Source organism: Euleptes europaea, chromosome 17 (assembly GCF_029931775.1).
Source record: "Euleptes europaea isolate rEulEur1 chromosome 17, rEulEur1.hap1, whole genome shotgun sequence".
In the NCBI taxonomy this organism is placed as follows: domain Eukaryota; kingdom Metazoa; phylum Chordata; class Lepidosauria; order Squamata; family Sphaerodactylidae; genus Euleptes; species Euleptes europaea.
In genome coordinates this window covers 28065723-28081017 of record NC_079328.1, presented here as the reverse complement: position 1 = coordinate 28081017, position 15295 = coordinate 28065723, and the positions used below count along the sequence as shown (strand labels likewise).

The 15295-nt window shown below is 41.3% G+C and overlaps 1 protein-coding gene across 2 annotated transcripts in view; it reads right to left on the bottom strand.

Moving 5' to 3' along the window:
- Positions 1-2362: 2362 nt before the first annotated feature.
- Positions 2363-15295, bottom strand: part of CBFB (core-binding factor subunit beta) — a 63271-nt gene continuing 50338 nt past the window's right edge. The window contains exons 4-6 of one of the 2 annotated variants that reach the window (XM_056862600.1): positions 13781-13897; positions 10768-10894; positions 2363-2813 (exon numbers count right to left, since the gene is read on the bottom strand). In XM_056862600.1, coding sequence (XP_056718578.1) covers positions 2791-2813; positions 10768-10894; positions 13781-13897 — 267 coding nt within the window. In that variant the 3' untranslated portion in view covers positions 2363-2790. The remainder of the gene's footprint in view (positions 2814-10767; positions 10895-13780; positions 13898-15295) is intronic. The other variant, XM_056862599.1, reaches the window with a different exon arrangement.

Here is a 15295-nt window from a genome sequence, read left to right as displayed (position 1 = left end):
TTCCTTTCTTCTGCCCTCCCCGCCGCCAAAACAGAAAAAGGAGCCTTTATGTTACCACCACTTGTCCCTGTAGCGGAGCCTCCACTGGGGCCAGCAATACAGGAATCGGCGTCCTCCTCTCCCTCGTAACTCTCAAGGGGCCCTTTTTTCCAGGCGCGCTTTCTTCGTGCCATTTTTCCCGCTCTCTGAAGGCTGCTTCTTTTTGCCTGCCTCCTCTACCGCAGTCGGCTGCTTTCGCTGGCTTTCCCCCTCGCCTTCCCCTGCGGCCATGCCGCTCTGTCTGGGGGAGAGAAGCCCAGCCACCTGCTCATCTCCCGATAGCAGCTCTTCAGCATGCTGTTCTTCCCCGGCCGCCATTTCTCCCGGAGGACAGGAGGTTAAAGTTTGACAACGACTCAACAGAGGGAAGCAAGAGAGAGGGAAGCTGCGGGAATTAGGTGCAGGGTCGGAGGGGATGTTAAGTAGATAGGGTAAAATAGTATGGTAGGTAAGAATAGGAAAGAAAATAAGATTTTGCTCTAGAGCTTAATCTAAACTTCTACTCCCTCTGAGGCAGGAGGAGAACTGGAAGTCAGAGGGCGGTCCTAGCACAGGGGGACAGGAAGTTGAAGTTAAAAATTTTAGATCCTGCCTCCCTGAGCAAAGGAGCGACAAAACCCGCTGCTGAAGATGTCCTCTGAACCCAGAGAGAGAACACACATATTTATGAATCTTACGGCTCTAGATAATACCTGGAGAGAATTCTGGAACACCAAAAGTCAGTGTCATTTTATTGGAATCTTTACCAGATTATCCAGCATCCCTGAACATGTAAGGGCAACGTGTCACACTATTAGCAAGTGTCAGAAAGGAATTTACAGCCACTTGTTTTCACTACACAGAAGTTTATTATGAACATTATGGTTAACATAACACAAAAAAAGACAGCAAAAGTAATCTTGAAGCTTAAGGCAACTCTTAAGAGATGAGCTTGAGAAAGATGATGCAACTTCTGCTTAAATATGAAAAAAAATATCAAAATTGCATCAATAACTTAAAGACTAGCTAGCAGAGGGGCCAGGGGTTTGTGTTCTTAATGCCAGCATTAAGATGAAGTTTGTAGGACAGTTCTAGATAAGGATGGCTGGGGTGGGGAGAGAAGGGAGTTCGGTATTTACAGAAAGACAGCAATATTAATATGAAATATAATTTGCGTATTATGGTTTGTTTAAACCACAAGCTGGGGGGAAATCAGGAAGGCTACTGTGTAAAATAAAATAGGAGCGTGTCCCAGGTTAGAACTGAACAGATCATCTAACATTTGAGGCCACTGTTACTGAGATGAAGAAAAACATGCATGAAAAGAACATTAAAATTAATTAAATGAAATCTGACCGAAAGCAAAGGTATTTCTATTTGAGCACAGTGTCACCTGATGACTACTGAGAAGACTTTGTGCAGGAATTCAATTCCCTTTTTTCTTTAGCTACGTTGAATTTTAAAAGAATTTGTAACTGCTTTATGTTCAACTGTCACAATCAGTGAGGGAAGAAGGTACCCTAGTCATTCTAAAAAAAACACAAAGAAAGAATGTTGCATTCAAGTGTTTGGAAGTATTCATTTATAAAATTGATAGTCGAGTGCTGAATGAAATGATCTGAGGAACAAAACAGTTTGAGAAAGGAAAATAAGAGTAAATGAAAAACAGTGAATAGTTCAACTTGGCAGTGAACTACATTCATTAGTTCTCCCCAAATCTTACCCTGATGGAAAGTATTATGTAATAAAGTAGCAATAGTAACAAAGCATTAAAAAATACCTTTTTGGCCAGTATGTCTTTTTTTCATACAATTCAAGTGCCTCAATCCATACTTTCACTTCGGTTAGAATAAGGACAAGATATAGCACACCTACAGCAGCTATTTTCAACACGATCGTATTCAACATCTATCACTTTTACCATCAGCCTAATCATAAAAGTTGCAGGATCCCGTTTTAGATCTATTTTTAAGAAGTCCCTAAATAAAAACATAAAGCTGGACTGCAAAAAGTTTCAGTAGGTTATCTGTACAGGAGCATACATTAACTGTTAACTAGTATGTGTAGAAGAGAAGCTGTAACAGAATGTGGTCACTGAGTGAAATCTTGGTGTTTTGCCATCTGAAATATAACTGACGCAGACAATTTATCAAGGGATTTTACCATTTTGAAAATTATAAACACATCATTCAGTAAATCAACAACATTGTGTTACTAGGGTAAAATGTGTTGCAAATTTAGAGGGAAAGAAGCAACACCCCCCCCCGACAAAATTACAAAGAATGTATGTCTAAGGAGCAAGAACACAAATGACAACCAAACTACCAAAAGCCCATATAAAAATTAGTTTAGAAAGTTTTGGCTTATAGTAAATTCACAAAAACCTTTATTCTGCAATGTTTTGACCTATTCTGAAATGAATATTACAGTTAAAGAATTGTTTTTTATAGCTGCATAAAGTTCTGTCTTCACTAAAATAGTGCCAACAAAATTATAAGCTTGCATAGCAAAACAAAAATCTCAAATTCAAACTGGCGACAGGCTTAAAGAACAGAAATGCAGGTATTGTAACACAAACATAGTGCAAACCATGGCAGTACATGATAATTTGGCTGCCGCAGGTGAGGGAATAGACTATCGTATATACCCAAGTTATCACAGTTTCTGGTCATTTAATTCCATCTTGCCAAGATTAAAAAGCACGTGTGGCTCATTGGTCACTTCTTTTAACGTAGTTTCAGATCATCGCCACTTCCTAGGTTTGATCCAGGGCTAGGGTCTTGCTGTCTTCTTGCCTGAAGTAACACGGATGAAGGGGGAAAAGATAAAAAAAGGTAAGGGAAAGGTAAGATACATCTAGACATTTTTTAAAGGCAAAAACAATAAATTCAAAATGACATCAATTCGTCAACAGTGTGAATAGCTGATGAATACTTGCTGGCCCTCCAAAAGGAGGCAGCAGCTTCCACCTAACTCATTAAGCAAAAAGGATTCTTAACTTGGGCATCTCTGTCGAAGAAACATGTAAGATTTTTTTCAATTTATCAACCCATTAAATTTCTTAATTTGTGTTTTTGTACACTCATATAGTATAGTGTGACTCTGGCCATCGGGTATTATAGTAAAATCCAAGAGAACAAGGCTCAAATATACACAGCTTCGCCACCAAGCTCTATCAAGGATCACCTAAGGAGCTCAACCAGATCGTGTGATTAGCAGGTTTCAAGTTCCGTTCAGCCAAGATTCATGCTCCGATCACAATGCTTCGAGGGCAAATGACCTAACAAAACCCACAGTTGAAAGGATTGGAAACGAGCTGCATGTGAGTGCTCCCTGCCCACTTTCAATTTAGAATCAACCAGTCTGCAGTGATATTTGAATCTGCAATCTACGGTTCACACTTTCCTTACAAACCAAAACTGGAAACCTGTGCCAAATCAGTTATAGTTTAATATGGAATTATTGATCTCATTCATTGGAGTGAATATAAACAATCAGATACTGTAAAAATATGTTATACAATGGTGTTAAGTGAGGAACCCTACTTGCAAGAAATAAATCAGCTAAACACAAATAAAGCAGAAACCCCGATTTTTTTTTTATTTTGGGCCTTAATATGTAGTGTCACTGAGACAGAAGTTTGGTGCCCACACCACACACACACACACACACACACACACACACACACACACACACACACACACACACACAGTCTTCAGTGCCCTAGAATGGGACAAGAAACTAGTTCTGAAGCCTAATTATTAACAGTTTGAAGAAAAAAAATGCAATTTATTGCAGATTTCAGAACATACTATACTGTTTGGAGAAATATTTCAGTATCACATATGCAACATTTTAAAATAAACTGAATTTTAAAGACTGCAGTTTAACCTATGAATTCAAACCCATATGTACTACAAAAGTGGTAACATGCACAAAAATTGAAGTTACTTTGGTGTTCCCCATATGTCTTGAGGCATAGCTTCCCCCAGCCCCTCCCCTCCCCACCCTGGCTTTTTCTGGCCAGCACAGCCTAGAATAAGATGACACTATACCCACCCTCTGCCTAAAGCTCTCTTTTGATTGAGCTGCTCTGTCTCTGGCGACTCTGCTGAAGACTACCCTCGGTTTCACTTTCACCTCAATTCTTTGAGCACCGCCCAGTTTCAACCTTCCTCATGCTCCACTTCCTTTTCCTTTGGTGACCTGCAAGCTACAGATTCAATGGCTTTTTTGACAACATCTCTGATCCTTCTTCCCTCTGTTCATTAATTAGACTCTGCAGTTTATGCCTTCATCTCTCATTTGCCGAATTTCCCAATACACCACACGACCTTCATATTCCTACCAGTTTGATCCAGTGTTTGCAGAGAGTGAAGCTCTTCTACTTTTCTCTCTCAGCTGGGTCCCTAGGAATCTGTCTTTGGCTCTCCTATTCTCTTCACACACTTTATGATGATCTCACCCTAATCCAACTGCACTCACTACTACCTAAATGTTGATGATATCCAGCTGATCTTTCTGTTTCTATTCAATTCTCCATCTTTCAACTGTCTGAGATTTCTGCCTGGAAACTCAATATATTCAAGACTGAAAGTCTCATGTTTCCCCCCAAAGCCTTCCTTTCCTTCTGAACTGTCTATCCATTGGCAATGTCACCTTGGCTTTATCTTTTATTCCTCTCTCCCCTTTGTGCCCTCCCCTCTTCACTCTGCTGTCACTTTTCTCTGGTCCTACAGTCATATATCAGTGACTTCTCACATCTCTTTAGAACTCTGCTCTTAAAAATCATCTGCCTGCCTCATTATTCCTCCCAGATCCAGCACAACCTTAATGCCTTGCCCTTGTCTTCACAGCCCTCCACAACCTTGTTACCCCTTTATTTCAACTGCTATATCTAGATAAACTGCTTATGACCTTTGCTCCTCCAGCTCCAACATCCGTAGATGTTTTAAGGTCTCCTGCTCAGACAAGTCCGTTGCTTCTCCCTTGCCGCTCCACGTGCCAAGAACAAGCTTCTAGAACACGTGTTATAGCACTTATTTTCATCAGCTCTTTCCTTCACACACAAGTTTTCCATGAAGCATGTTGGCATAGCACTGGGCAGAGCAATCCTGAGTGGCGGATGCCCGGGGATGGCACAGATGCGCCGTCTCCTGAGAGTCTTCCTGGCCCAAAATTAAAAAGAAAAGCGGTGATCCACACAAAACCCCATGAAACTCTTCCATTGAGTTTCACAGGGCCACACCAGCTATTTTGCCGGCGCAAGGAGCAGCCTGCAAAAAAGGGCATTCCCCATTGACGCCAGCACAAGGCCTTGTGCTGGAAAAACACTGCCGGGGAGGCAGTGCTGGCACCCGAGGCTCATGCTGCTGTGTGGCTCCCTGGAGTCAACGTAAGTGCCCCTGTGCCCCATACCCACTTAGTTGGCGCAAGTGGCACTTACGTGGATAAGAGAGCCAGCGTGGTGTAGTGGATAAGAGCAGTGGTTTGGAGCGGTTGAGTCCCCTCTCCTCTACATGAGCGGTGGACACCAATCTGGTGAAACAGATTTGTTTCCCCACTCCTACACACAAAGCCAGCTGGGTGACCTTGGGCTAGTCACACTCTCTCAGCCCCACCTACTTCACAGGGTGTTTGTTGTGGGGAGGGGAAGGTGATTGTAAGCCGGTTTGATTCTCCCTTAAGTGGCAGAGAAAGTCGGTATATAAAAACCAACTCTTCTTACGCTGGCATAAGGGTCACACCGTCTCCTGAGGAGCTCCACCCCCCTGCTTCAGGCTTGCTCGGTTAGTCACTGCTCCCTACCATCCCCCCAAGTTTAAGAATGAGGAACTAGAATGTACACGCATTCTTCCTGTTTATTCCTGCTGCCATCCCCCTCCCACCTTTGTCATCTTTATTGTTTCAAATTTTACTCTGAAAACACTTTGCTGTCTAGGCCCAAACGTTGCAACGGGGAGGGAGGCTGAGCCCTCTCTTCCCCTCCAAAATGGTGCCTGGAAGCATACAAATGTAGAACATGAATGTAATACTAAACCAAACTAGCATTTACTTCAATATGTTATACACTGACAATAATTAAATAGAAAGGAGTAATACTCTGAACAAAAGACTGATTTCCCAGGTTAGAAATACGCTACAAAATACCATGTAATTATTTTTTTTGCCATCAAGTCACAGCTGACTTATGGCAGCCCTGTAGGGTTTTCAGGGCAAGAGACGTTCAGAGGTGGTTTGCTACTGCTGCCTCTGAGTCACACCACTGGTATTGCTTGGAGGTCTCCCATCCAAATACTTGCCAGGGCCAACCCTGCTTAGTTTGTGAGATCTGACAAGATCAGGCTAGCCTGGGGGCTAGCCAGGTCAGGGCTATGTAATTCATGGAAGTTATTAAAACTTCCTGACACTACTTAAGCAGGATCAACTTTTATTTTCTCTCAAGTGCAGTGGTCACAGAATAGCACAGCTTCAATTGTTCAAAGGTACCAAAAGATGGTGGCATATGTCACTCCGAGAAGCAAAATGACAAGCTACTAAAGGGCTGCTAAATGAACATACCAAGACAACATTTTACATTTTGCACAGAATCAATGCTGAGTGCAGTAGAGAGCAGATCAATTTTGCAAGTCAAGCAATACTCTAATATAGGCATCTTCTTTCAGTCAATGCAGGTTAGAAAGGGGCTGAGCAACAGCGAAATACTGACCGACAGCGATCAATAGTAATTATATATTTATAGCGTCTCTACCAGCCATGAAACAATATTTTCTCAAATGAAAGTGTCCTTTTACTTTGCTGACGAAGTTCCACGGAAAGTTAAGGTTTTACGGCTATCGTCTATATGGACATATAAAGATACAAATATATTGGCAAATTGGGGGAGGGGGAGTATTATTGGTTAGGACTCAGTTTTCAGTTCATGGGTTCCAAGAAGCTGCAATTTCATGCTACCTTTAAAAGAAAAAGCTGCTGCAAACATTCTGTAATTGGTAATTCTGGTACATCAAGGCATGCAAGTAACTTTTCCATGATCATATATTTTGATGTGTAGATTATGGCTCTTCTGAGCTATACTGAAAGAGGAAAATGGCATCTACACATAGACCACTGTGTTTACTCAAAATTAGGACAGAGCCCCTCTCCCCACCCCTCAGCCAAGCTGCACAGCTTGAAAGCTTTCCGTCATCTTCTCCTGATACTGTTCGCCCAACAGAGAATGTCATTTGAGCCATTTTGAATTTTCTTTCTTTTTGGATCAACACTGAAGCCACTTTCTTTAAGTAAAATATTGAAATTATAGCACACAGTGTGCCTGATCAGCACTAAAAATGCTTCTGGAACTTAAGTGCCAAGCGCACTTACCGCCTTCCAGAAAATGCAAACACACAACCATTCCTCAAATCCCCACTCAGCAGCGGGACCAAACTTGTGGCGAGACAAAGCTACCACAAGAATACCGCCAAACACACTGGCAACCTCCTGCTGGTGACATTGGTCAGTGTGTCCAGTAAACCAAGTCTTTGTTAACGCCCTGGTCGGAGCTGCTCTGTACACTGTGCTTACTGAAGAATGGCCAGCAGCTTGGCTGAAGGTTTTTTTTTTTTTGCCTTAGAACACATTTACTGTTCTCAAATGTCACCCTTTCCCCCCAAAGGAAGGTCGACAAGTATCGCAAGAACCCAATACTTTTGCATTCGGGACCAAGAAAGACTGAATTCTATGGCTCCTGTAAGTTATGCAAATGTGTTTATTCTGCTTCTGGTTAGTCATGCAACAGGATAAAGAGGTATGCAAAACACTGAAGCCCATCTCCAGGGCCACCAGAAATTGTGCTCGCCCGCCCTCCCCAAGCAGCTTCTGAGCTCTCATGAACCATTGCTGATCAACTTGCAAGGGTACCATTGCAGCCTTAAGTATTAAAATACTGGCTTTTTTCACTACACAAAATCTTAAATTCTTGGGATGCTAAATGAGGTACCATATCAACCTTTGTTGTTGTTTTTCCCAATTAAGACTTTTTTATTGTTATCCCTATATAAATATAACAACAAACTCTCTGTAATCCACCCTCTTCCACAACATAGCCCATCAACAAGAAAACAAAGTAAGAGCTGCAAACACTCCGGAAGCTAAGATTGGAGAATAAGGGGGTGGGGGAGAAAAAAAAGGTGAGAGGCAGTAATATGTATCCAGCTGAACGAGAAGTGGAGTAGGTTGCTGCTCAAAGAGTTACAGGAAATCTTGCTGGATGGAAGTGAGAGTCTCAGGAGCTTTTCATTGGTTATATGCAATTATTTCCCTTATACGAGATCTAACGTATCCTTGGCCCAGTCATCCACAGAAGGTGGGTGTTATTCTGTAATTCTGTGCATGTGCAGAAAAATCATAGTATTCGTTTCCTCCAAATAATGCTAAGGGGTGCAAACAGGAATGGGGAAATATGTAAACACTACCACATATTCCAGGGGGTTGGTGGATCAAAGTCTGAGTTCCATTTCCCTCTTCTCATTTCTATAAATGTGGCTCACCTCTACACATGAACACATGAAGCTGCTTTATACTGAATCAGACCTTTGGTCCATCAAAGTCAGTATTGTCTACTCAGACCGGCAGAGGCTCTCCAGGGTCTCAGGTAGAGGTCTTTCACATCACCAACTTGCCTAGTCCCTTGACCTGGAGATGCTGGGGATTGAACCTGGGACCTTCTGCATGCCAAGTAGATGCTCTACCACTGAGCCACGGCCCCTCTAATACACAAGACCATTCCAGCGGTTCCTAGTAAGTCAAAGAGAAGCTGGGAGTTTCCACATTACAAACATAATAAAGAGAATTTGACCCAGTGAGATCACCCAAGGGTTTACCTTGGAATCTGTTTTCAATGCCAAGGCTGACGAAGCAAGAAGAGCTCGTGCAGATTAACTAAACATTCAGCCAGCCTCCATACAGAAGGTCTCTGAGAAAAGGGATTCAGGGTCAAGATGCGGTTGCTGAGCCTGGTCACTTCACAGCTTAGTTAGTTTTATTGTTACGGTCATAGACCAGCATAGTCACTTCACAGCAACATGCCTGGCTTCCCAACGCCCTCCGTTAATGTGGAGACTATTCATTTCTCAACTGAACATGCCTAGCTTCTGTCTTGCATGGGCCAAGTAGAAAGAAAAGTAGGGGGTGCATGTCAGCCTGCACTTCACCCAGCCACTGTGGCACAGCCAGTTTCTTCTCATTAGGCAAGAGCCGGCTGCTCTCTAGAAATGGTGGCAAGAGCTCCTTCCTCACTCAGCAGGAATCCCACAAGGCTCAGAAGGAATCACATCACATGAAGCTGACTTATACAGAATCAGACCCTCAGTCCATCAAAGTCAGGACTGTCTGCTCAGACCGGCAGTGGCTCTCCAGGGTCTCAGGCAGAGGACTTTCACATCACCTCTTAGCTGGTCCTTTTTAACTGGAGATGCTGGGGATTGAAAATGGGTCCTTCTGCATGCCAAGCAGATGCTCTACCACTGAGCCATGGCCCCTCCCCAAAGGTCCCTCACCTCTCTGAGGTGAGGAAGGTCCCTTGCCTCAGAGAAAGTGACCAGGGAGACTGACCTCAAAGTTCTGTTTCCTTCAGGAGCTTCAAAAATGTACACTTGAGGTTTTGCAGTGTGTACAGTAAATGCAATCAGTTAAAATTTAGACAAATCAGTAGTTTAGGAAGCTTTCACTGGTTGGTTACTCTAATTAGAAAAAGGTTTGAAAGTAGATGGGCACATGGCTTAAAACACCTTGCTTGCATATTATGGCTATTTCTGGTGTTGCATATGAAAACTGGCTTATGCAAAACGTAACTGTTTGAACACACCCTCCCCTATGTAAATTTCTTTCTTTCTCCAGCTGCAGCCCTCTGAGCCTGCCGAAATTTCTGCTCCCAATGGAATAGCAAATCTCCAGGAACAACAGAGGGGGCAAAGGAGGGGTTTGCAGTGTGAGTCAGAAAAATCAGCAGACATCTCTGCTTTCTTTCCTACCAGTGGAAACGCCATTATTCTGTTGGAGAAACTCAGTGATTCATGCCTTTCTTATTAACAGTAGCTACTGTATTTCCATAGCTACTGAGCTCGCTCATTCTTATCCTTTAAAAACAGTCAAAGTCAGATTTGACTAACAATATGAACACTGTTTATATTTGAATGCTTCAATGGTTCTTTTCCTTCTTACATCTAAAAAAATATATATGCACAGTATGTCAGAACATAAAGAAAATTGCTACCAGGAAAGCAAATTGTATAAATAAAGAGTAAAATTTGTGGTCATTTTTGTATGTTGCCAAGGGTTTGCTGAATGTTTCCAAAGAGCTGCCGCTTTTCTTTTGGGTGGGGCGGACCAAGTACTGCAAGGGTTTCTTCCTCTTTTATTGAGCTCAAATGTGGTATCTATTAAAGCCATTTAGCAAGATTTTTTTAAAAAAAAATTATGCAGACTTTGCATCAACCCAGGGTATAATTTCAAACAACGGGACTTTCAAACTTCCACCCTCTCAGCATTCTACCTTGAATATGTACGCAAGAACTTTTTAAAACTGAAAGTGCAATTGCTTTTGGTTTGGGTTTAAAAAGCAGAGTTTTTTACGATAAGAAAATGTGAATATTTACAAGACATGTTCCTATATTCCTTGTTAAACTGCAACGTCCAAACAAGACATAAGACTTTAGCATCATGCTTTCAACAGAGAAAGTGATTGAAGTTTTTTGGTAGAGTACTAACCAGTGACTGACAGCAGCTGTGAAACTCTCACCTCCATTTCTTCCCGATGAGACCGGTCTCTGTCCTCGAATTCGCGAGTTCTCCGCCGAGCTTCTTCAAAAGCCTGCTGTGCCAATGCATCCTCCTGCTACAGACACACAGGTTCAGACAGGCAGCAGCTACATCCTCTTTCAAATCAAATCATGGCTGCTATGACTCTAGCCGTCAGTTAGCAGATGAACGATACCGACTAGAACCACAGAACTGGAAGGGACCACCAGGGGTCATCTAGTCCAACCACCAGCACAATGCAGGAATTCACAACGAGACATAAGATTCTTCAATCTTGCAGACAGTAACGTAAGAAGACCTCTGCCTGGATCAGACCAGTGGTTCATCCAGTCCACCATCCTGTCTTGCAAAATGGCCAGCCGGTTACTATACAGGGCAAACAACAGGGAACAGAGGCCAAGGCCTTCCCCTAATGTTGCCTCCTGGCACTAGTATTTTTGGTTACATTCCCCCATCCGTGTAACAATATGTACAAAGGTGTTACAGTCTTCCAGCAGGATTTGCTGAGTGTAGTACGTAACTAAGTTGCTGCAGAGTGATGTATTTATGCATAATAAACCCCCTCCACTTGGCCATTATTGTTTAAAGCCTGACACCCCATTATCTCCTTGTTATCAGGATTTACCTCAGTTTGTATTTTCTTATTTCATAAACTGCATTCTTGTTCAGCTTAAAAGTAAACTACGCAGTTAGTTTATCTTAGCCAACCCATGATTGGGCAGATTTATATTCAGGCCTAGATTTTATCCCTGAACTTTCTCAACCACTGCCTGTATATTTAAAAATAATATTGCAAAATTAGCTGTTGTACAATAAGAGTATGATGCAGTTCCTCTATGGGCAGTATCTACATGTAAGTTCCCTTGGCCTTGATAGAGCAATCCACCGCTTGCTCCTGTCAGCATGTACATGTTATACGCACAATGAGGAACAGTAGGTAACTTGCACCAGACACAGAAGGAGGAATAACTGGGCACATGGTAAGCATTCACAAGGCTTTTTACCTCCACAATGCTTCAGAACATGGTCTTTGTGTGCATATGAAGAAAGAAGGGGACAACACTTAAGTGGGTAATAGCTGCAAATGCAAAGGAGCTGGATCATCATGCTTTATATAAGTTATCCTATAAAACATAACTATCAATTTATTGGCTAGCCAAAGGCCATCACACAAAAAAGCTATACATAAAGTAACATTATTTTATTTAAAAATAAAATGCCATGTAAAATTTAAAAAGTGCAAATAGAGCAGGTTATGCAAACAGAGGTCACAATAATCCCCCAACACTTAGCTCTGTTAAAAATGTGAGTATATTACCAACATTTTATAACCGAAAAAGACGTTTGACAGTACACTATGCAAAATTACTCCAGTCTAAATTCACTGATATCGATGTGCATCAATAGCAGTAAGGCTACTAAGACTGCACTTTAAATATACCACTTTAGTATATTTATTTTCAAAAACTGGGTTGATCATTTTCACTCAAGTCTTTGTCCCCAATAAAAGGTTGACTGGCTGATATTGAGAACCTGCGTTTTTGACAATACATGATAAATTACTATGAAAAGCCAACCTTGCCCCATACAGAATTATCTTCTTTTGCGCACATACTTTTTACCCTTCATCTTCACTCAGTCACATTTTATAGTTTTATGCTAATCATACTTGTAAGCTGAAATTGTCAAAAGGTACACAGTGCTATTTTCAATAGGAATGATATCCCTTCAACAGCAAAGTCTAAGCCTAACTAAAAATGTCCTGCTCCAGAGAATCCAGCTACATTTTAATATACCAAAGGACTAAAGCACATTAAATTTTAAATTTAAAATAAAAAGTCAGTAGTGAGAGAATGTCAAATTGCCTTTTTTGCCTAAGGCACTATCCTATATCCTAAAGCTATTTTGTGAAACGATGTGAAAAAGTGCCCCTTGTGGCCTTGCTTAGTTTAATATAAACATCTGTCAATCAATAAACATCAGCTAAATCCCCAGGAATGTACACGAAAGGGCAATGTGCATATTTGTCATTAAATTCTACTTTCATGTGGTATATCAGTCCCTCCCTGGTAATTTTTATGGTTGTCCAGCAAAGCAAATTATTTTTCATATTAATAATAAAAGGGGGAAGTTAATATTTGGCAATGAAGAAGACACTACATGTCTTAACAGGATCAGTCTTTTAAAAATACTATAGGTAAAAGTTACTTAGCCTTTTTCATTAAAAATTATTCATGATTCCAGAGCTACAAGGTGATTTATAAGGTGGGGTTACATAAAAATTGATGTTTTAAAGTTGTAAACAATATTTTAAGCCAAGTAAATCCAACTACAATGTCATATGTCAGCAAAAGGTTAAACTCTGGCTATCATCTACACTCCTCGCTCCTAGCCATTGTCTGAGGCTGCGTTATTCTATGGGATGAAAATAGGGAGAGGGGAACAGAGGTAACAGCTCAAAAACAGAAACATGCTAGAAACTCAGAGCTAGCTATGGAGGAGGAAGAGACACAGGAGCTGAGTCAGGTAGCAGAGGAATAAGATGGAGTAAGGAAGAGAATCTAGGAATGCTTTAACACTCTTGCCTGTTTGGTTCATGGTCTGCTCAAAAGTTGCGATCATCACAGTTGAAATTATTCCCCGTATTAGATCTTGTATGATTGTGTAAACACGTCAACTGCATATTAAGAAGGAATCACAAATACAAAAACAAAAGAGGGAAGGAATTAAGCACCTACTAAGAAAAAGAGCTACTCGGAAGGTTAAGGTGTAGAACCTCTGACCATAAATGGATCAGCGTCGTCAGTCCAACCTGCTCATCCTAGGGAAGTTCTTTTCATTCTATACCATCTTCATACCACAGGATGGTCTGATTTTCCCTTTTTGAGGTTACTGAGAAGTAGCACACCACCACAATAGTTTTAAGTGCACAAATAACCAGCATTTGAGAGGCCTTCCATACCTGTGCCCGCTCTTCATCAAACTCTAGGCAGCCCATGCCATCCAGTCTTTGGAGATCTATCCAGCCTTTCCAAATAACACAAACACCATTAAGAATCATAGGTGCTTTTAAGTAGACCTGAAAAATTAAAAGACATACACTGATGATGCAAACTATGTATACGTAAAATCCATATAGAGATTTATAGTGTTTCAGTGCTATCAACTATATACGTCTATGCAATGCTGATTTTGTTAGCCATCTCAAACACAATGGAAATACATGATGTAGATTAAAAATCTGATCCTTCTGTCATGTTCAGAGCCAAAACAGGCATCATACCTACCAATATATTAATTTTATGGATGTATTCAGATGCCCAACAAGAGACCCAACAAGAGATGGATTGACTCAATAAAGGAAGCCACAGCCCTCCATTTGCAAGACCTGAGCAAGGCTGTCAAAGATACGACATTTTGGAGGACACTGATTCATAGGGTCACCATGAGTAGGAATAGACTTGACGGCACTTAACACACACACACACACACACACACTCAGATGCCACATGTAGCCATGGTTAAGGAAAAGGATGTATGAATCTGGCTTGCTGCTGGGCTTCTATGCATCTTACCCTTCCCTTCTTGAATCAAGAATCATGATTAAACAGTAACTTCAGTTATTCATGATCCACAAATGCACGTGCTGCAAGTTAACCAGTGTTAGGTTTACCTTCACTAACTGGAATCCTAAACCAGGGTTTAATACAGGCATAGAATTATGGAGAGCTGTGAGGGGGTCTACTTCCAGCTAAGCAGCCCATCAGCAACTGTATGTGACAAATGGAAGGAGGAAGAGAAAGGAGTACAAATCAGCCCAGCAATAAGGCACATTTGTGCAGATTTCCCCTTAACCTAAGCAATATGTGATGTCTAAATAAAGTCTGTCAGGGTTAGCAAACACCCACAAACAAATATCACAACATGTTACTGGACAGAATTATTCCTGGAGCTCTCTAATTCACTCATCTGCTTTTTACAGTAGCATTTTGCATGCAGAAGTGCCATTAAAACTGCATCTATTGTTCCAGATATGTGAATGGTGGGAGGTGCTAAAATGGGAACCTCAAAACCAAATAGTACAATCCAGCTTCTGATGTCACACATTTATGCTTCTTTCATAAATGTTACGTGGTTGCTTCTACTGTGTAAATAAGAAGCTGATAAATCACTAATATTTCGCCAACAGGTATGCATTTTGCTTACTGCATTTAATGTAAAGGAACTAATCAACAAAAATCATGAGATAAACATTCATTCATTCATTCAAGGAAAACAAAGCTACCTTGTCAGGCATTAAATTCTTCAAATCATGACTACTCTACTAAAACAACTTATTCCTGCGATGAGGTTTGGCACAGTAAATGATGTTCCCAGAAAAGGCTTGTAAAAATGGTAAGAGCTCTTGGCTGCAACATAGCTGAAGAACTGTCAGAGTGACAACCACTATAATTCCCTGGATTTCACCCCAAAGAGA